The sequence below is a fragment of the Schistocerca piceifrons genome, chromosome 6, assembly GCF_021461385.2.
Source record: "Schistocerca piceifrons isolate TAMUIC-IGC-003096 chromosome 6, iqSchPice1.1, whole genome shotgun sequence".
Classification (NCBI taxonomy): domain Eukaryota; kingdom Metazoa; phylum Arthropoda; class Insecta; order Orthoptera; family Acrididae; genus Schistocerca; species Schistocerca piceifrons.
This window is the reverse complement of record NC_060143.1, coordinates 592,845,577-592,867,189: the sequence shown is the minus strand read 5'-3', so window position 1 is coordinate 592,867,189 and position 21,613 is coordinate 592,845,577. Positions and strand designations below refer to the sequence as shown.

General features: G+C 43.4%; 1 protein-coding gene across 1 annotated transcript in view; it reads left to right on the top strand.

Moving 5' to 3' along the window:
• LOC124803478 (cadherin-related tumor suppressor) overlaps nt 1-21,613 on the top strand; it is a 491,307-nt gene that overhangs the window by 129,429 nt on the left and 340,265 nt on the right. Inside the window, exon 5 of the mRNA XM_047264670.1 lies at nt 2,139-2,317. Within this exon, the coding sequence (XP_047120626.1) occupies nt 2,139-2,317 (179 nt within the window). The remainder of the gene's footprint in view (nt 1-2,138; nt 2,318-21,613) is intronic.

The following is a 21,613-nucleotide window of genomic DNA, read 5'->3' as shown; positions in this document are numbered from 1 at the left end:
TAGGGTGCGTGACCGCTCGGGAAGACCTGGAGCCGGCGGCTGTCCGGGAGCCGCGAACCGCGCAAGCAGCGACCGGCCCCTTCACAGTCCCGCGCCAGGCCCTTCCAACATACCACACTGGTGTTGTTTTATCCATGTCGGAGCTTGTGAACTCCGCGCCCGCTAATGATAGTTTGTGAATGACACAGCCAGCTACAAATGCTGTTTAAGTGTTATATGTTAGTGCCATAACCGGTTTCGAGCTATCATGCTCAACTTCAGATCACTAATATTTTCAGTTGTTTCATTAATAAAAATGCGCTAAAGTACTTCCATTTATTTGTATGTGATGGAAATTTGTTGTGTTTACTTATATACGTTCCTGTAGATGGCAACTGGTTTTGTTACGGTGCATGTGCTTTTCTAGGTCGATGCATATGCTGTTGAATTGACTTTACACCTGTGTATAACTTATATTGTGCAATCAGTTGACTTTAAAGTATTCGTTCAAAATTTCCACTGGCAGTAAGGATAAAAGGAAACATGCTAAAACCTTTTGTCTCTTAATAATAAGTTTTCTCTTTGACTGCAAACATTTTTCTGCTACTAACGTGCTACATTTTGCACGTACCACATATCATCTTTGCTCTCTTTACATCTTTGGTCAATACGAAATGAAAGATTTTTTTTTATCTTTCCTAAATGATAATTTTAGGTAGTCCTATAGGCCCTTTGCTGTTCCCTATCTATATAAACAATTTGGGTGACAATCTGAGCAGCCATCGTATGTTGTTTGCAGATGACGCTGTTGTTTATTGACTAGTAAAGTCATCAGATGATCAAAAACAACTGCAAAACGATTTAGAAGAGATATCTGTAGGGTGCGAAAATTAACAATTGAACTTAAATATCGAAAAGTGTGAGGTGATCCAAGTGAGTGTTAAAAGGAATCCGTTGAAGTTCGGTTACACGGTAAATCAGTCTAATCTAAATGCCGTAAATTCAACTAAATACCTAAGAATTACAATTACGAACAATTTAAATTGGAAGGAACACACTGAAAATGTTGTGGGGAAGGCTAACCAAAGACTGCGTTTTATTGGCAGGAGACTTAGAAAATGTAACAGATCTACTAAGGAGACTGCCTACACTACTTTTGTCCGTCCTCTCTTAGCATGCTGCTCCGCGGTATGGGATCCTTACCAGATAGGATGGACGGAGTAGATCGAAAAAGTTCAAAGAATGGCAGCACGTTCTGTATTATCGAGAAATATTGGAGAGAGTGTCACTGAAATGATACAGGATTTGGGCTGGACATCATTAAAAGAAAGGCGTTTCTCGTTGTGACGGAATGTTCTGACGAAATTCCAATCACCAGCTTTCTCCTCCGAATGCGATAATATTTTGTTGACGCGTACCTACATAGCGAGAAGCAATCACCACGATAAAATAATGGAAATCAGAGCTCGTACGGAAAGATACAGGTGTTCGTTCTTTCCCCGCGCTGTGCGAGATTTAGAGAATTGTGATGGGAGTTCGATCAACCCTCTGCTAGAAACTAGAATGTGTTTTGCGGAATATCCACGTAGATGTAGATGTAAACAAAAGCACCAAGTGTGTTGGACGTGTGTGATTCTGAAAACTGATAATAAGAATATTATGAAGAATGCCACAGTAAGTTATTTACAATTTGTGTGCTGTATGGAATTCAGCGTCATAAACAGCAACCTAGAAAACCACACGGATCACAAAAAAAAAAAAAAAAAAAAAAAAAAAAAAAAAAAAAAAATCAAATCGCCGTCTACTGGAAATTAGGTAAATGAGCACATCAAATTTCCATCATATATAAATGCAAGCACTTTATAATATTTGTATTAGTGAAACAACTTATAAAGTGGCACAAAATATTCCGATTTTCTTGTGTAGTGTGCGAGTAGACATGCTGTTGGCCGAAACATTTGTTCAATTGAAAATATTAGCCACCTGAAGATGGACGTGGTAGCCCAAAAACGGCACTAAAAGAAACATTTAAAAATGATTTGTGGCTGATTGCGCCGTTCAGCAAATACTATTATTGTTGTTTTTATTATTATTATTGTGGTAATGAATGCACAGTAACTGTCGGTGGTGTTGAAGTGTGAGGGTGGGCGTGCCCACAGGCGAGAACGGCCACATCGAGTACAGCATCAGCGCGGGCGACGCGGCCGGCGACTTCGCCATCTCGGCCAACGGCACGCTGGCGACGGCGCGGGCGCTGGACCGCGAGGCGCGCCCGCTCTACAACCTGCTGGTGACGGCGCGCGACCGCGGCCGGCCGCCGCTCTCCTCCACCGTGCAGGTGAGTCGGCTGCGGCTGCGGCGCGGCGCCACCGTCGCTTTCCACGTCGGCTCTGATTCGAATATAAGCCGTGACGGTGGGAGCGCTGATTACCTTTTACACTGAAGAGCAAAACAAACTGGTGCACCTGCCTAACGCCGTATAGGGTCCCCGTGAGTGTGCACAAGTGCCGCAACACGACCTGGCGTGCACTCTGCTAATGTCCAAGTAGTGCTGGAGGAAACTGACACCATAAATCCTGCAGGGCTCTGCGTAAATCCGTAGGAGTACTAGGAAGTGCAGATCTCTTCTGAACAGCACGTTGCAAGGCATCCCAGATATGCTCAATAATGTTGGTGTCTCGGGACTTTAGTGGCCAGCGGATGTGTTTAAACTCATAAGAGTGTTCCTGGAGCAATTCTGGGCGTGTACGGTGTCGCATTGTCGGCAGCAGCGCCGTATTCTGCCTGTTCACGTATCACTGTGTTTTAATACGCACGCCTATATCATTTTCTGTGGCGTTTCAGTGTATATTGGACCTGGTGAGTTCACCTTAGTCAAGTACGCCTTTAAAGTGACGAAGACGCCATTGTCAACACGTTACTGAGATTAGACGAGGTCCTGTAACAGTATTGCAGATAGACTTGGCAGGAACGTAGGCACTGTACGCGATTACCGGCAGCGCTGGTCACAGCAACTTACAGTCGGTGGCAAGGAGACGGGGCTCCGCATGGGCCCGTGGCACTGCCGAAAGGGAAGGCCGCCGTGCTCGTTGGAGGGCGGGGCCTTGCCACGGTTCGCGCGGCGCTTCCCGTCCAAGGTTCGAGTCCTCCCTCAGGCACGGGTGTGTATGTGTTGTCCTTAGAGTAAGTTAGTTTAAGTTAGATTAAGCACTAATGTGTGACCCTTGGAACCGATGACCTCAACAGTTTGATCCCATAGCACCTTACCACAAAACCTAGCCCTGGAGCTATGGTCTGGAGTGTGGTTTCTTACGGCAGCAGGAGCAGTCTCATGTCATCCCACGGAGCACGGCTACAATTTTGTACGTCAGTCTGATTCGACTTGTTGTTTTGCCTTCGTGATCAGCATACCAGAGTGTGCTTTCCAACAGGATAACGCGACCCACATACCGCTGTTGTAACCCAACATCCTATACAGACTGTCGAAATGTTGCCGTGGCCTGCTCGTTCACAAATCCAGCGGATATGGAACCAAATCGGACGACAGCTCCATTGTCTCCACTTACAGCGTTGACCATCTCTGTATTGGCCGACCAAGTGCAACAGGCATCCGGGGCCCGTAAAAAACAATGCACGCACGTTTCCGAGCTTGCATTCAACAATCTCGAGGTTACACCTGTTATTAATTAACCAGCATTTCACATTTGCAATGGTTTATCTCGCGCTTATGTCAACCATTATTTAACAATGTTAATCACTTAAATACGTTACCTAGACAAACGTATCCCTAAAATTCCAGTACTGTACTTTATTTTTTAGTGTTGCGATTTTTTTTTCGTCACTGTATCTACCATATCGACATTTTAGAGTGAGAAAGCTAGTTGACCCAGGTAATAAACTTCGGCAGTTGGCGTTCTTCCTGTTCCAATAACCACCGTGCTGACTGAGGCCAGTGCAGAGCAGAGCAGGGCGGACTCTCTCGTACGCGCCGTAACCCTCTGTGTGCCGCCGAACTGGGCGGTGCCCCTGCGTCCGGCCGTAATTGCCACCAGGCGGATCCCGGTGTCTCTGCTTCACAGCCTGCCTGGGCCGCAAACCTGCACCACTCGTGAGTGCAGTTCGCTCCCCTTCCAGTTCATTGTTTCACTCAGGCTCCTCTGTTTTGTGAAACTGCTCATCAGAAAACGCGAAAGAGAACCAGAATAGCAAGTTGAAAAACGAGTTAAGAGTTGATGGGAATTCCTACCGTGCTCAAAAAGCCAACAATAGGAAAGCAACAAAACAGTTGTGAAAAATCAAATTCGTGTCCATGCCTGCTACAGTTTTCGACCACATTTTAGTCAAAAAATATCATTACTGAATTTATCTCTTGGTATCCCTTTACAATTTTTGCCCACCACCCTTCCCTCCAATACCAAATTGGTGATTCCCTTTTGCCTCGAAATGTATCCTATCACCCCATCCCTTATTTAGTCACATTGTGTCACAATCTTCTTTCAGAAGCGCTCATTTTCTGCTTGTCTCGACTGTTTATCGTCCACATCTCACATCCATAAAAGGCTACTCTCCAGACCAATACCTCCAGAAGAGACTTCCTAATACTCAAATTTATGTTCGATGTTAGCAAATTTCTCTTCCTCAGAAACGCTAGTCCACAATTTATATCCTCTCTACTTCGGCTACCATCGGTTATTTTGCTTCCCAATAGCAAAAGACATCCACTACTTTTAGTGTCCCGTTTCGTAATCTCAACTGCCTCACCATCACTTCATTTCATTCTTCTACAGGTTATAATCCTTGTTCAACTTTTGTTAATTTTCATCTTACATCCTCCTTTCACGGGACTGTCCATCCCATTCACCAGTTCTTCCAATTCCTTTGCTGTCTCTGGCAAAATTACAATGTCATCGACAAACCTCAAAGTTTTTATTTCTTTCCTGGACTTTAATTTCTACTCCAAATTTTCTTTGGGTTCCTTTACTGTTTGTTCAAAGCACTGATGGAAAAACATCGAGGATAGGCTACAACACTGTCTCACTCCCTTCTCTACCACTGCTTCCCTATCGTGCCCCACGACTCTTATAACTGCCGCACGGTTTCTATATAATTTGTAAATACCCTTCCGCTCCCTCTATTTTAGCTCTGGTATCACGGGAATTTCAAAGAGTATTCCAGTCAACATTCTCAAAAACTTTCTCTAAGTCTACAAATGCTATAAATGTAGGTTTGCTTTGCTTAACCTTTCGTATACAAGAAGTCGCACCGCGTGTTCCTACATTTCTCCGGAACCCAAACTGATCTTCTTCGAGGTCGGCTTGTACCAGATTTTCCATTCTTCTGTAAATAAATAGTGTTAGTGCTTTGCAACCGTGACTCATCAGCACCTGTCAGCATCTTGTTTTCTTTGGAGCCAGAATTATTACATTCTTCTTGAAGTCTGAGAGCATTTCGCCTGTCTCCTATACTTTGCATAGCAGGTGTAGTAGTTTTGTGGCGGCTGGTTCTCCCAAGGATGTCACCAGTTCCGAGCAGGTCTTCCGACTTATACAACCTTCTTTCATGATTCTTAAACCAATCGTTAGTGATCATTAAACTGTACTCTGTGAATCACTGTGTCAGGTGGCTTCCTCTTTCGTTATTTTCTCCCAATCCACGTTCTCCTTCAATTTTTCTTTCTCATCCTTTTCCTGGTATGGAATTATCTACATTTATCTACGATTTCGATGCATTTTCCCGATATTTCGGGTTTTCATATTTCTACTTTATATACATTTTTACTGAGTGGTGGATGCAAGTAATCAGTATATTTTTACGCATCCTGGCGGGTGAACATAACGAAATGCAAATCTACTAAGTAATTCTGGTATTTATTGACGTATGAGGGATAATAAACAAGATTAAATACTTTTTAAATTCATAAAACGATATTATCTCAGAGAAGAACAAAAATAAGAGGGGTTCTGGAATAAGAAACTTTGAAATAGCGCTTGACGTGAGGAATTCCACAGTCTATTATGATGGAACAATTTTTAGTATCATTGAACATTATCAGCAACATTTCCTGGCCGTTGACTCCGCCTCTGTTAGCTGTTACGGAACTGAAACAGTTAGACAACTGAGCGTTTCACAGGAGAACTATCACGAGAAACCTGTCTCATTTCAAATATGGCAACTCAACTGCCAAACTCTTTCCTCCCGTCGGTATTTACACGCTCTCCATAAAGCAAGCTTGAAAGCTGCTATCGTGCTCGACTTCGACAATTGTCAATCACTTATCCCAAGCGTGGTTAGCTGACACACTGTTTAGGAAGGCGTGACTTCTGTCCCTATTTCCAAAGCCCGACGAAACTACCATTGAGAAATGAGGTTGCAAGGCATCCCAGAAATCCTTTTTTGAATTCACTGCCTCAAGCAACATAATTTACTTTTTAACGTAAATTATGAAGTATGTTAATGTTGGTGATTCCCCAAAGCTTTTTGAATCTCAGTAGAACTATTTTCTCTCAGAATCTAAATTAAGTTCCGCGTAATTAAATAGTCATAAAAATTTTCTTTATTTATCAACAAAGAAAATGTTATAGCTTTCACTTAAGTAAATTAAACAAACCATTTGAAGAAAAGTACATAAGTCCACAATTGCAGACCTCTAGTAAGAATTTACCTGTGATACAATGTCAGCATTGATATCATCAGACGATCTATCGAAAATTCGGTATACCGATACTTCTAATTTTGTCTACTCTAATCGCGGCCATCCAGGCTCGCACCGCCTCCCCAACAATCGCCATCTGACGAAAACTTTGATTCGTGCAGGTACTGTTCCATTGGACCAAAAAGGTTGGACCTAGGTTGTTTCCCCAACTGTCTGACGGGGGGTGGCGTCCGGACGGAGGACGGCGTCTTCTCTAAGCTTCCCTCTCCTGTCACATTAGCTGTCACTGTCGACTGCTCGTCTTTTAGGAGTGTAGTGCGTCGCCAGCGGTCCTTTCACACCACAAAACACGGCCGTCGCCAACTTCGCTACAGTAGCTCCGCTCTTGAGCTGATTTGCAAAAGGCGAAGCCTGGCGCTGCGCGCCTTACTCTGTGGTCGCCGGTGGCAGACCATACCTCGTCAGCACCTGTTGTGTTGCTCAGGAAGTCTTAATCTTCCTCTTCAGAACGCTATAAATGTGACGTCGACATTTCCAAACTTTCCTGTTTCGTGTTCGTCTGTCAGTTGTGGTGTAGACCAGAGCACAAACTTGGCGATAATCTGCAAGCGCTCGACCCTAGTTAATGATTAATTCGTGTGCTGTATCACCATTTCTGGTACGAAGAAGATGAAGAAACATTCACTCAATTGTCTTAATGTTCCTTTCCGTTTACAAAGTAGATGGCCTACCCGAGCTCTTCGTCACAGTCATATTCACTGAAGCGCCAAAGAAACTGGTACAGGCATGGGTATGAAAACACAATGGCTGTGAAAACTACACTGAACAGCCACAGAACACGCGTTTTCAGATACAGAGATATGTAAACAGGCAGAATACGGCGCTGCGGTCGGCAGTCCGTTTATAAGATACAAGTGCCTGACGACGCAGTTGTTACATCGGTGTCTGCTGCTGCAATGGCAATGCCTTGACCCACTACAAGCTCCTTGGTGGTGAATTTATGGTCGTTATAAACTCGGTTTTCTAAAATGAAATTTGGAGGCCAGTCTTCTGTGCTTGTACGTTAAGCTCATTATCTGTCTCTCAGCTGTTTCAATGGAATCACAAAAAATTGCAAGATCATCTGCAAAAGCGAGACAATCGATTTGGAGATTTTGTTTCTTGCAACACAGCTTGACACCATTTTTAATTCTTTGGTTTTCCAGTTCTTTGCGCCACTCACGAATCACTTTCTCGAGGGCACAGTTGAAGAGCAAAGGTGAGAGCCCATCTCCTTGTGTCCTCGGAGTCTTTCGCGACGGCATACATGAATAAAACGTTCTCGGTTTTCCAGCCGCGTCCATTCGAATAAAATACTCGAGCTTTCGATGGCCATCTCCGCCATCGTCGTCAGGAGTTCACTGACTACCAGGGCTGCTACGGTTTCTCGCTTATTGATCGTGGCCGGGCCAAATATCTCACGAAATAAGCGTCAAACGAAAAAACTACAAAGAACGAAACTTGTCCAGCTTGACGGGGGAAACCAGATGGCGCTATGGTTGGCCCGCTAGATGGCGCTGCCATAGGTTCAACGGATATCAACTGCGTTTTTAAAAATAGGAAACCCCATTTTTTGTTACATATTCGTGTAGTACGTAAAGAAATATGAATGTTTTAGTTGGACCACTTTTTTCGCTTTGTGATAGTTGGCGCTGTAATAGTCACAAACACATGGCTCACAATTTTAGACGAACAGTTGGTAACAGGTAGGTTTTTTTTTAAATTAAAATACTGAACGTAGGTACGTTTGAACATTTTATTTCGGTTATACCAATGTGATACATGTACCTTTGTGAACATATCATTTCTGAGAACGCATGCTGTTACAGCGTGATTACCTGTAAATACCACATTAATGCAATAAATGCTCAAAATGATGTGTTGGGATCCTTTGTTAGTACGGGCTGCTCCCGAGGAGCAGTGGGGGTTTAGGCCTTTGTCATATTCAGAACAGAGCGAAGGCCCTGTTCGTCAGCTGTCACCTGCACCTGTGGCGAGGAAGGGCGACGCGCCTCGCAAGTGTTTCACTGGAGGCCTTAAGACCGACCTCACTCGCACCTCCTGTGATCATACCGGACATCCCAGCACCTTCTTCTACATTAGCCAACTCTTCCTTCAATGAAGCTACATTCACACCGCACAACTACCCACACGCTTGATAACGACGTGGGCGATGTATACTGCCATGCAGCAGGACAGGACGTCGAATGCGATTGGAAGCAAACACCCCACTAGTAGTGGCGTGTATTTCCCAAGAGCAAAATCGAACTCTGTGACGTGGATTAGCGGCCACGGTGTTCACTACCTATTCGATAATAGTGAAAAGACAGTACCCGAAATTTGGTATTATCTCAACGAACAACATTGTGCGATCAAAAATGGTTCAAATGGCTCTGAGCACTATTTGACTTAACATCTGAGGTCATCAGCCCCCTAGAACTTAGGACTACTTAAACCTTACTAACCTAAGGACATCACACACATCGATGCCCGAAGCAGGATTCGAACCTGCGACCGTAGCGGTCGCGCGGTTCCAGACTGAAGCGCCTAGAACCACTCGGCCACTCTGGCCGGCCATTGTGCAATCGTCAAGAACCCTAAATACAGACAATATTTTTTTGACTTTCTGTGGAGCGCATTCCATAACCCGCCTCTCAGCTGGATTATCCACGACATGAGAAGATAACCTGCGAACGTCTTTCCAGTTCCGTTTATTAATGAGATTGAACAAACAGTGGAAACAACACAGCGACGAGACGACTGTCATCGGAAACTCGGTAGCGGTCTGTAGCATGGAGCATCCTAACGGGACGACTTTTATTACTCTGGTTATGTAGCCGCAGAGGAATCGATTATTTTCATTTTGTTGTGTACAAACACTACCTTTAATAAAAATAAATAAAAATAAAAAAAAGTGGTAGAGCACTCCCCGGGAAAGGCAAAGGTCCCGAGCTCGAGCCTCGGTCCGGCACACAGTTTTAATCTGCCAGGAAGTTTCATATCAGCGCACACTCCACTGCAGAGTGAAAATCTCATTCTGAATAAAAGACACTCATAAAATTGCTCTCAAGCACTTCTTTGAGGATATGTTAAATCGATTACATGAGGACCAACATTTCTTGGACAAATTCATCTTTTCTGACGAGTCGACTTTTCAACTGCGTGGCACGGTTAACACACACAAATGTAGGATTTGGGGCAGTGAAAATCCAAATCAAACATTGCAGCGTATTCGTGATAGCCCTAAACTGAACGTTTTTTTGTGCATTGAGCAAGAACAAAGTGTACGTCCCCTTTTTTTCCGTGAGAGAACCATCAACGGGATAGTCCACCTGGATACGTTACAACAATTTTTGATACCACAGATCTACGAGGATGAGGAAGAACGAAATGTTTACTTCATGGTGCACCACCACACTACCTGGGTGACGTCCGGAATTTTCCCAGTGGCCGCATTCCAGGTCCATGGAGTGGCCATAGATCCCCAATTGCACGATCCCCACGTTCCCCAGACCTGAAAGCGCTCGATATTTTTTATGGGGATTCATCGAGGATGTCGTGTTTGTACCTCCTGTGCCGGCTTCTCTACCTGAACTCTGAGCAAGAATTTACGCCGCCACTGAGCAAGTTACACCTGCAAAGCCACAGCGAGTTTGGGAAGAAATTGACTTCCAATGGGTTGTGTGCAGGGTAACCAAGGGAATCCACATACAACATCTTTAATTTAAGGTAAAGAAACCTGATGTGTTTCCCTACAAAATAACGCTAAATCTAACTCTGTATCTTCTTTCAATAAATTTATATGAATCTTAAAAGTTGTTAAGTCCTTTTTGAAATACCTTGTATTGCTACTCCTACCTTTTTGCGAAGGCACGCGTGAGTATCGGAAAGCGCTCATGACCCTTGCCTATTGCGTACGGAAGGGATAAAAAAAGTGAAACAGACGCGCGGGCGCAGCAGGCGGGGCCGACGCGGTGTCTGGCAGGGGCAGCAGGCACGCCCCCTCTCAGCGCCGGAGAGAGTGCCGGGCTGCGACGTCCCGCGCTAATGCACTGCCGGCCGACGGGCCTCGCCTCACCTCGCCTCGCGGCCGGAGGAAAAAGGAAGGCGGCGGCGGCGGCGGCGGCGTCTGCGCGCTGGCAGCGGATCAAGTCGTAGCGCACGCGAAAGCAAAGAAAGGGCCGGCGGCGAGCGGACACGTGTCTACGGCCGCTCGCGCCCTCATTGTTCGGCGGGGTCGCTAATTGCTGCCCCGATCTGACGCACGCGGAGGCCGGCAGTATTAATAAAGGCGGCGGCCCCACAAAGTGATGGAGGGGATGGGGGGAGAGGGGAGGAGGGCCGGCCGGGGACAGGGGCCGCCTCCCCTGCTGTTGCCCCCACAGACCGGCGTCGCACCCGCACTACAATCATCTCTGGCATAGATTTTGTCACTTTGTATAAAACCGTTCGCCCGACGGAAGATCCGTACCCAAAGACTGGAAAGTTGCACCGGTCACACCAGTATTCGGCAAAAGGTTGACCAGAAGTCCACTAAATTACAGGTCCGTGTCATTAACGTCGATATGAAGCAGGATTCTGGAACATGTATTGTGTTCGTACATTATGAGTTACCTCGAAGAAAACGGTATATTGACACAAAGTCAACACGGATTTACAAAACGTCGTGCTTGTGAAACACAACTAGCTCTTTACTCGCACAAAACGTTGAATGCTGTCGACAAGGGATTTCAAATTGGTCCCGTATTCCTGGATTTCTGGAAGGCTTCTGACACTGTACCACACAAGCGGCTTGTAGTGAAATTGCGTACTTACGTAATATCGTCTCAGTTATGTGACTGGATTCGTGACTTCGTGTCAGAGACGTTACAATTCGTAGTAACTGACAGAAAGTCTTCGACGAAAACATAAGTGATTTCTGGCGTTCCGCAAGGTAGTGTTATAGGCCCTTTGCTGTTCCTTATCTATACAAACGATTTGCCAGACAATCTGAGCAGTCGTCTTAGGTTGTTTGCAGATGACGCTGTCGTTTATCGACTAGTAAAGTCACCAGAAGATCAAAACAAATTGCAAAACGCTTTAGAAAAGATATTTGTATGGTGCGAAAATTAACAATTGTCAAAAAAAATGGCTCTGAGCACTATGGGACTTAACTTCTGAGGTCATCAGTCCCCTAGAACTACTTAAACCTAACTAACCCAAGGGCATCACACACATCCATGCCCGAGGCAGGATTCGAACGTACGACCGTGGCGATCGCACGGTTCCAGACTGTAGCACCTAGCAACTGTCCCTAAACAACGAAAAGTGTGAGTACATCTACATGAGTGCTAAAGGCAATCCGTTACACGATAAATCAGTCAAATCTAAAGGTCATAAATTCAACTAAATACCTCGGAATTACAATTACGAACAATTTCATTTGGAAGGAACACATAGAAAGTGTTGCGGGGAAGGCAAACCAAAGACTGCGTTTTATTGGCAGAACACTTAGAAAATGTAACAGACCTACTAAGGAGACTGCCTACACTACGCACGTCAGTCCTGTTAGAATACTGGTGCGCAGTGTTGGGATCCTTACCAGATAGGGTTGACGGAGTACATCGAAAAAATTCAAAGAATGGCAGCTCATTTTGCATTATCGCGCAACAGGGGAGAGACTGTAACAGGAATGATACAGCATTTGGGACGGGCATCATCAAAACAAAGGCATTTTTCGCTACAGACTACACGAAATGCCAATCACCAGCTTTCTCCTCCGAATGCGAAAATATTCTTTTGACGCCTACCTACATAGGGAGAAACGATCACCATGATACAATGGAAATCAGAGTTCGTACGGAAAGATATAGGTGTAATTTCCTTTCCCCGCGCTATACGAGATTGGAATAGTAGAGAATTGTGAAGGTGGTTTGATGAACCCTCTGCCAGACACATAAATGTGATTTGCACAGTATCCATGTGGATGTAGATGTAAACCGAGCTACTTCACTGTATCCGTTACACTACTGTAAAATTTTTCGTCACACGAAACGCATCCTTTCGCGGTTCGTATTTCCAATACTGCTGGAATTTGTTTTATGGGCACGGGGCCGTGGTTCATGGCACAACATCCTCCGCCTAACGTTTCGTCTTCCCGTGCTGGAGACATCATCGGAGGCTTTAACAACTCAGAAAACTGTTACAGATTCAAAAGGGCTCAGCAAGCGCGACTGTTTGTGTTTAACAACTCAGAAAACTGTTACAGATTCAAAAGGGCTCAGCAAGCGCGACTGTTTGTGTTATACATCCACGCGACGGCCGGCCAGTGACGACATCAGAGCGCTGCCTGAGACCGCGGAATCGGCCGACGTGTGCTGTGGAGGTCGTAGTGGCGAAGGCTTGGCGCTGTTGTATTTAGCACTAGAACCGACAACTCTAATTGCAGCTCTCCTTCTGTGCTGAAATTGTTTTTGGACTTCTGAATTTTATGGTCTCTCTGTACATCCAAGCGTAGTAATTACTAGCTCTTGATAAAACCACAGTGGTTTGCCGGTCCTAGTACACGAGCTGCCACTGCTGACTTATCCGTTTCGGCCAGGCGACAATTGCTCTCGTGCACCTCGAGGCGAGTGTTCTGGTACGATAATGACGGAAGCTGAAGAAATGAATTAAAATTAGTGTCACAGCCGGGACTCGAACACAGGTCTCCTTGCTTATATCGCAGGAATGCTGACCATTACACGAACACATCACTATGCTTAACACTGCTGCAAGGACTGCCGAAATAGAATGCCCTCCTCAACACCAACTTCAGTTCATATCTTATTGCTTGCTTATTTTCCCCCTAAATCGCCTCTATTGCCGGGGCATTGGAGTAGCAACCCGGCGTTTAGTGATGATTTAGGGGGAAAATAAGCTGAAGATGTGAAGTGAAGTTTGTGTTGAGGAGGGCACTCTACTTCGGCAGTCCGTGCATCATTAACAAGCATGCTGCTGCGGTAGAGTAGTGGTCAGCAGTCTTACCTACTGAGCAAGGAGACCCGTGTTCGAGTCCCAGCCGTAAAACAAATTTTAATCCATTTCTTCAGCTTCCATCGTAGATAAAGATGATACTTACATGTCTTGGGGAAAATTGAATTCTATGAGAGTATCTTATGGTAGTTCCTATGTACATTTGGCCAGAGGGATTTTATGTCCTTCTTTGCTAATAGGCGGCCGTAGGTCCTTTGCAGTGTTCGAGTATTAAACACTGTACCAATACCGTGTTTTCTGAGTACTTTGCTGATGTGATCCGTGACAGTTTTTACCAATGGAAGGAAAACGTTCGCTTTAGTTGGAAGCGAATCAAATTTAATCTCAGTCGTGGCCGCTTTGTGGGGGCGTCGTTTGCGACGTCGCCGGCACCTACGGGTCCGGCCAAAGCCCATTCCAGCTGGAGTGGTTCCCGGTCGGAGCCAAACAGGCTAGCTTTCCCACCACGACAGGTGTTTTCCGTGGTTGTTGCGAACAAACTTGTCATCAGTCATCGAAGGAAAGAGCAGTCCGTTAGTGGGAGCCAGAAATCGCCAGTGGAAGCGCCTGCGTGCTGCTACTCGCGCCGATTAGCTGAAAGGCCAGAAGGAATTTGGCGGAGACGGATGAAGCTCGCGAAGGGCAGCCGCGCCGCGTGCAGGGAGTCTTGCAGGAGACTCGCGCGTGTCGCAGGGACGCGCGGGTGACGGGGCGAACACGGCGACACGTTACGTCCTGACCACAAAGAGACAGGCGGGCTCCACGTGTCTGGATACGCTCTTCATATTAAACTCTGGAAAAGGTTACAAACTCACGAAACCTAGGGGTGTCAGTCCGGTAGGATCTACTGTCGAACGACCACGTGTAACTTTTTGTGTAAGATAGGCGCCACACTAATATTTATCGGTAGAAGCCTAAGGAATATTTATTTATTTATGTATTACATGTCTAGTTCCGTATGCCAAAATTAAGGAGAAAATCATCAAAGTCATGGAACGTGTCATTACATGAAATTACAACATAAAAGTAATAACAGATAAAATAAAATGCTTATGAACCCAAAAAAGTCAAGCCATAAGTTTAAGTAAACGCAATCAACAATATAACATAAAAATCAACTTAATTTTTCAAGGAACTCCTCAACAGAATAGAAGGAATGACCCATGAGGAAACTCTTCAGTTTAGATTTGAAAGCGCGTCGATTACTTTTCGAATTCTTGTGGTAGCTTATTGAAAATGGATGCAGCAGTATACTGCACACCTTTCCGAATAAGAGTTAAGGAAATGCGATCCAAATGCAGATTGCATTTCTTCCGAGTAATAACTGAGTAAAAGCTGTTAATTCTTGGAAATAAGCTGATATTGTTAACAAGAAACGACAGTAATATATATATATATATATATATATATATATATATATATATATATATTGAGAGGCCAATGTCAAAATACCCAGACTGGTGAATAGGGCTCGACGAGAGGTTTGCGAACTTACACCATTTATTCCCAGTTCTGAGCCAAAAATATCCTTTTAGACTGGGGAGAGTTACCCCAAAATATAGTACCACATGACATGAGCCAATGAAAGTAAGCAAAGTAGACTAATTTTTGTGTAAATCGATCATTTACTTCAGACACCGTTCGAACAGTAAAAATGACAGCATTAAGTCTTTCAACAAGATCCTGAACGTGGGCTTTCCACTACAGTTTACTATCTATCTGAACACCTACAAATTTGAACTGTTCAGTTTCACCAATCATATCCCCATTCTGTGAAATTAAAATGTCGACTTTACTTGAATTTAGTGTTAGAAACTGTAAAAACTGAGTCTTACTATCATTTATCGTTAGTTTATTTTCTGCAAGCCATGAAATTACGTCTTGAACTGCTCTATTTGAAACACAGCCAATGTTGCAGACAACATCGTTTACTACGAAGCTGGAGTCGTCAACAAACAGAAATATTTTAGAATTATCCGTAGTAGAGGGCATATCATTTATATAAATGAGGAACAGGAGTGGCCCCAACACTGATCCCTGGGGCACCCCGCATTTGACCGTATCCCACTCAGACCGCACATCACTGCCATTCTCAACACTGTGAATAATTACCCTTTTCTGTCTGTTGTTACAATAAGAGGCGAACCAATTGTCAGCTACTCCCCGTATCCATAAACGTCCAACTTCTGGAGCAATATTTTGTGATCTACACAATCAAGTGTCTTAGTTAAATCAAAAAATTTGCCCAGCATTCGAAACCTTTTGTTTAACCCATCTAGTACCGCACAGAGAAAAGAGAATGTAGCACTTTCAGTTGTTAAACGACTTCCAAAGCTGAACTGTACGTTTGATAGAAAATCGTGTGATATAAAATGATCTATTATCCTTACATACACAGCCTTTTCAATAACTTTAGCAAACATTGATGGCATAGAAATAGGTCTAAAATTGTCTGTATTCTCCCTTTCTCCCTCTTTTTTAAAACGGCTTTACTACTGAATAATTTAATCGTTCTGGAAACTGACCATTCCTAAAGGATAAATTAAAAATATGGCTAAATACAGGGCTAACGTGTGCAGCACAGTACTTTAATATTCTGCTAGGCACTCCATCATAACCATGAGAGTCCTTAGTCTCTGTGATTTAATTACTGACTCAATCTCCCTCTTGTTTGTATCACTGACGAGTATTTCAGAAGTCAATCTCGGAAAGGCATTTGTCAAGAAAGTCATTTGATACCCTGTAGAAACTAAATTTTTATTTAATTTACCATCAATGCTCAGATAATGATTGTTAAATACTGTACATATATCTGACTTGTCAGTAACAGAAATGTTGTTGTTGTGGTCTTCAGTCCTGAGACTGATTTGATGCAGCTCTCCATGCTACTCTATCCTGTGCAAGCTTCTTCATCTCCCAGTACCTACTGCAACCTACATCCTTCTGAATCTGTTTAGTGTATTCATCTCTTGGTCTCCCTCTATGATTTGTACCCTCCACGCTGCCCTCCAATACTAAATTTGTCATCCCTTGATGCCTCAGAACATGTCCTACCAATCGATCCCTTCTTCTAGTCAAGTCGTGAATCTGTTTAGTGTATTCATCTCTTGGTCTCCCTCTATGATTTGTACCCTCCACGCTGCCCTCCAATACTAAATTTGTCATCCCTTGATGCCTCAGAACATGTTCTACCAATCGATCCCTTCTTCTAGTCAAGTTGTGCCACAAACTCCTCTTCTCCCCAATTCTATTCAATACCTCCTCATTAGTTATGTGATCTACCCATCTAATCTTCAGCATTCTTCTGTAGCACCACATTTCGAAAGCTTCTACTCTCTTCCTGTCCAAACTAGTTATCGTCCATGTTTCACTTCCATACATGGCTACGCTCCACACAAATACTTTCAGAAACGACTTCGTGACACTTAAATCTATACTCGATGTTAACAAATTTCTCTTCTTCAGAAACACTTTCCTTGCCATTGCCAGTCTACATTTTATATCCTCTCCACTTCGACCATCATCAGTTATTTTGCTCCCCAGGTAGCAAAACTGCTTTACTACTTTAAGTGTCTCATTTCCTAATCTAATTCCCTCAGCATCACCCGACTTAATTCGACTACATTCCATTATCCTCGTTTTGCTTTTGTTGATGTTCATCTTATACCCTCCTTTCATGACACTGTTCATTCCGTTCAACTGCTCTTCCAAGTCCTTTGCTGTCTCTGACAGAATTACAATGTCATCGGCGAACCTTAAAGTTTTTATTTCTTCTCCATGGATTTTAATACCTACTCCGAATTTTTCTTTTGTTTCCTTTACTGCTTGCTCAATATACAGATTGAATAACATCGGGGATAGGCTACAACCCTGTCTCACTCCCTTCCCAACCATTACTTCCCTTACATGCCCCTCGACTCTTATAACTGCCATCTGGATTCTGTACAAATTGTAAATAGCCTTTCGCTCCCTGTATTTTACCCCTGCCACCTACAGAATTTGAAAGAGAGTATTCCAGTCAATATTGTCAAAAGCTTTCTCTAAGTCTACAAATGCTAGAAACGTAGGTTTGCCTTTCCTTAACCTAGCTTCTAAGATAAGTCGTACGGTCATTATTGCCTCACGTGTTCCAATATTTCTACGGAATCCAAACTGATCCCCCCCGAGGTCGGCTTCGACCAATTTTTCCATTCGTCTGTAAAGAATTCGCGTTAGTATTTTGCATCCGTGACTTATTAAACTGATTGTTCGGTAATTTTCACACCTGTCGGCGCCTGCTTTCTTTGGGATTGGAATTATTATATTCTTCTTGAAGTCTGAGGGTATTTCGCTTGTCTCATACATCTTGCTCACCAGATGGTACAGTTTTGTCAGGACTGGCTCTCCCAAGGCCGTCAGTAGTTCTAATGGAATGTTGTCTACTCCCGGGGCCTTGTTTCGACTCGGGTCTTTCAGTGCTCTGTCAAACTCTTCACGTAGTATCGTATCTCCCATTTCACCTTCATCTACATAATATTGTCCTCAAGTACATCACCCTTGTATAGACCCTCTATATACTCCTTCAACCTTTCTGCTTTCCCTTCTTTGCTTAGAACTGGGTTTCCATCTGAGCTCTTGATATTCATACAAGTGGTTCTCTTTTCTCCAAAGGTCTCTTTAATTTTCCTGTAGGCAGTATCTATCTTACCCCTAGTGAGATAAGCCTCTACATACTTACATTTGTTCTCCAGCCATCTCTGCTTAGCCATTTTGCGCTTCCTGTCGATCTCATTTTTGAGACATTTGTATTCGTTTTTGCCTGCTTCATTTACTGCATTTTTATATTTTCTCCTTTCATCAATTAAATTCAATATATCTTCTGTTACCCAAGGATTTCTACTAGCCCTCGTTTTTTTACTTACTTGATCCTCTGCTGCCTTCACTACGTCATCTCTCAAAGCTACCCATTCTTCTTCTATTGTATTTCTTTCCCCCATTCCTGTCAATTGCTCCCTTATGCTCTCCCTGAAACTCTGTACAACTTCTGGTTTAGTCAGTTTATCCAGGTCCCATCTCCTTAAATTCCCACCTTTTTCCAGTTTCTTCAGTATTAATCTACAGGTCATAACCAATAGATTGTGGTCAGAGTCCACATCTGCCCCTGTAAATGTCTTACAATTTAAAACCTGGTTCCTAAATCTCTGTCTTACCATTATATAATCTATCTGAAACCTGTCAGTATCTCCAGGCTTCTTCCATGTAAACAACCTTCTTTTATGATTCTTGAACCAAGTGTTAGCTATGATTAAGTTGTGCTATATGCAAAATTCTATCAGGCGGCTTCCTCCCCTTTTTCTTAGCCCCAATCCATATTCACCTACTACGTTTCCTTCTCTCCCTTTTTGTACTACCGAATTCCAGTCACCCGTGACTATTAAATTTTCGTCTCCCTTCACTATCTGAATAATTTCTTTTATTTCATCATACATTTCTTCAATTTCTTCATCATCTGTAGAGCTAGTTGGCATATAAACTTGTACTACTGTAGTAGGCGTGGGCTTCGTGTCTATCTTGGCCACAATAATGCGTTCACTATGCTGTTTGTAGTAGCTTACCCGCACTCCTATTTTTTTTATTCATTATTAAACCAACTCCTGCATTACCCCTATTTGATTTTGTATTTATAACCCTGTATTCGCCTGACCAAAAGTCTTGTTCCTCCTGCCAGCGAACTTCACTAATTCCCACTACATCTAACTTTAACCTACCCATTTCCCTTTTTAAATTTTCTAACCTACCTGCCCGAGTAAGAGATGTGACATTCCACGCTCCGATCCGTAGAACGCCAGTTTTCTTTCTCCTGATAACGACGTCCTCCTGAGTAGTCCCCGCCCGGAGATCCGAATGGGGGACTATTTTACCTCCGGAATATTTTACCCAAGAGGACACCATCATCGTTTAACCATACAATAAAGCTGTAACAGAAATATATTTACTATATATCGTCGACCTTGTGCTGCTGACCTGACACTTCCTTCAGAACTGACCATATGGTTTTAATTTTATCCTATAAATTAGCTATTCTATTTACACACGACATACTCTTTGCCTTCCTAATAGTATTTTTAAGCACCTTACAATATTGTTTGTAATGGGCTACTGCAGCTTGATTGTGTCTATATCTCACATTTTGATGTAATTCCCGCTTTGCTCTACATGATATCCTTATCCCACTAGTCCCCCACCCAGCCTGCCTTTTACTGCTAGCACCCCGTTTATAACGTTCTAATGGAAAACAACTCTCAAATAGCATGAGAAATGTGTCAAGGAAAGCATTATATTTGTCATCTATGTTATCGGCAATATAAACATCCTGCAATTCTTGTTCCTCGACCAGGTTTAAAAAACTCTCTATCGCTGTTTGGATTAACTTTCCTACATAGCTTGTAATTATGTGTGACATTTGTGTGAGTATAAAAGCCTTTTAGTGTTAAAATTTGTGCATCAAGGTCTGAAAAGCCATTCACCCTGTTACTAACAGAATGCCCATCTAGTAACGAAGAATGAATAAAAATTTTATCTATGGCTGTGCTACTGTTCCCCTGCGCCCTAGTTGGAAGAAACAGTCTGCATCAGATCATATGAATTTAGGAGATCTACCAACATTCTTTTTCTTGCACCATCGTATACAAAATTTATATTGAAGTCACCACATATAACTAATTTCAGGTACTTCCTATATAGTGAAGCAAGAACTCTCTCTAGATTGAGCAGAAATGCTCTGAAGTCAGAGTTAGGGGAGCTATAAACAACAACGATCAGAAATTTAGTTTCACTGAATTTAACTGCCCCTGCAAAACATTCAGATATATGTCTAGTGCAGTACCGTGATCTGTGGACTCAAACGGAATACTGTTTTTTACGTACATGGCCACTCCCCCACTCCGCAAGGAACTCCTTGAAAAGCAGCCATCTAATCTGTATCCTGCTAAAGCAAATTATTTAAATGGTGCTCCGACATATCAGTAATGTCAGAGTCAACATCTATAAGCAATTCACTAACTTTATCTCTAAAACCTCTTATATTCCTTCGCTACTTGGATACCTGACCTCCTCTGAAGGTGATTCCTTAGAGGGACTTTCTTTAAGCTGGTATACCTATCAGCTGACTTCAATCTAAATAAGGTGCAGCTCTAACACCAGCTGCTACAGGAATTTTTCCATGAGTGATCCCACCACCACCGCCCACTGCACTGTCACCTGTAAACTTTGCCAGCCTCCCCTTCCTATACCAATTGAAGTGCAGGCCATGCCACGCCAGGATACACCCACGAAAGACGTATCCCCTGCAACAAGTTTGGCATAACCAGTCGCAATTTACTTCCAGTACGCGTTTCGAAGGTTTAAACCTTCAGCATATGGTCAGCCTAAGTCAGTTAACAAATACAACCGGTGGCCAACCTTTGGCACTATCTCCAGTGGTCACATCCACCTCTTCCTGTTGTGTTTACATCGCACATAACAATACGTACATTTTGTACATGTTACCGACAAACTGTGAAACTCGGCATTTTATGGACTGTCTAGGGAATGTACAGAATATCAAAAAGCATTAGGTAGGGTATTAATTGCATGTTACGTAATACTTCGCTTACGCATTTACTAGAATGCCGGTTACCTTTAACGCAAATTTTGAAAGAAAGATAATTTAACCATTTGGCTATGGTGGCTCACGTGACAACTGATGGTTTTTTTTGTTTTTGTTTTTTTTTTTTTTTTAACTGGGTATCGAACAAGAAATTCTAAGATAACTGTACACAACGTCAAAGTTCACAGCATGCAAGAAATCTCTCCTAAAGTCAGACGATGTTCCGTTGGACAAAGAAGTGTCTCTCAGGGCAGATGCAACTTAGCAATCTTCCAAGACTGACCAAGTATACGTGAAGTGTCTGTGTGCAAAAATAAATGCTA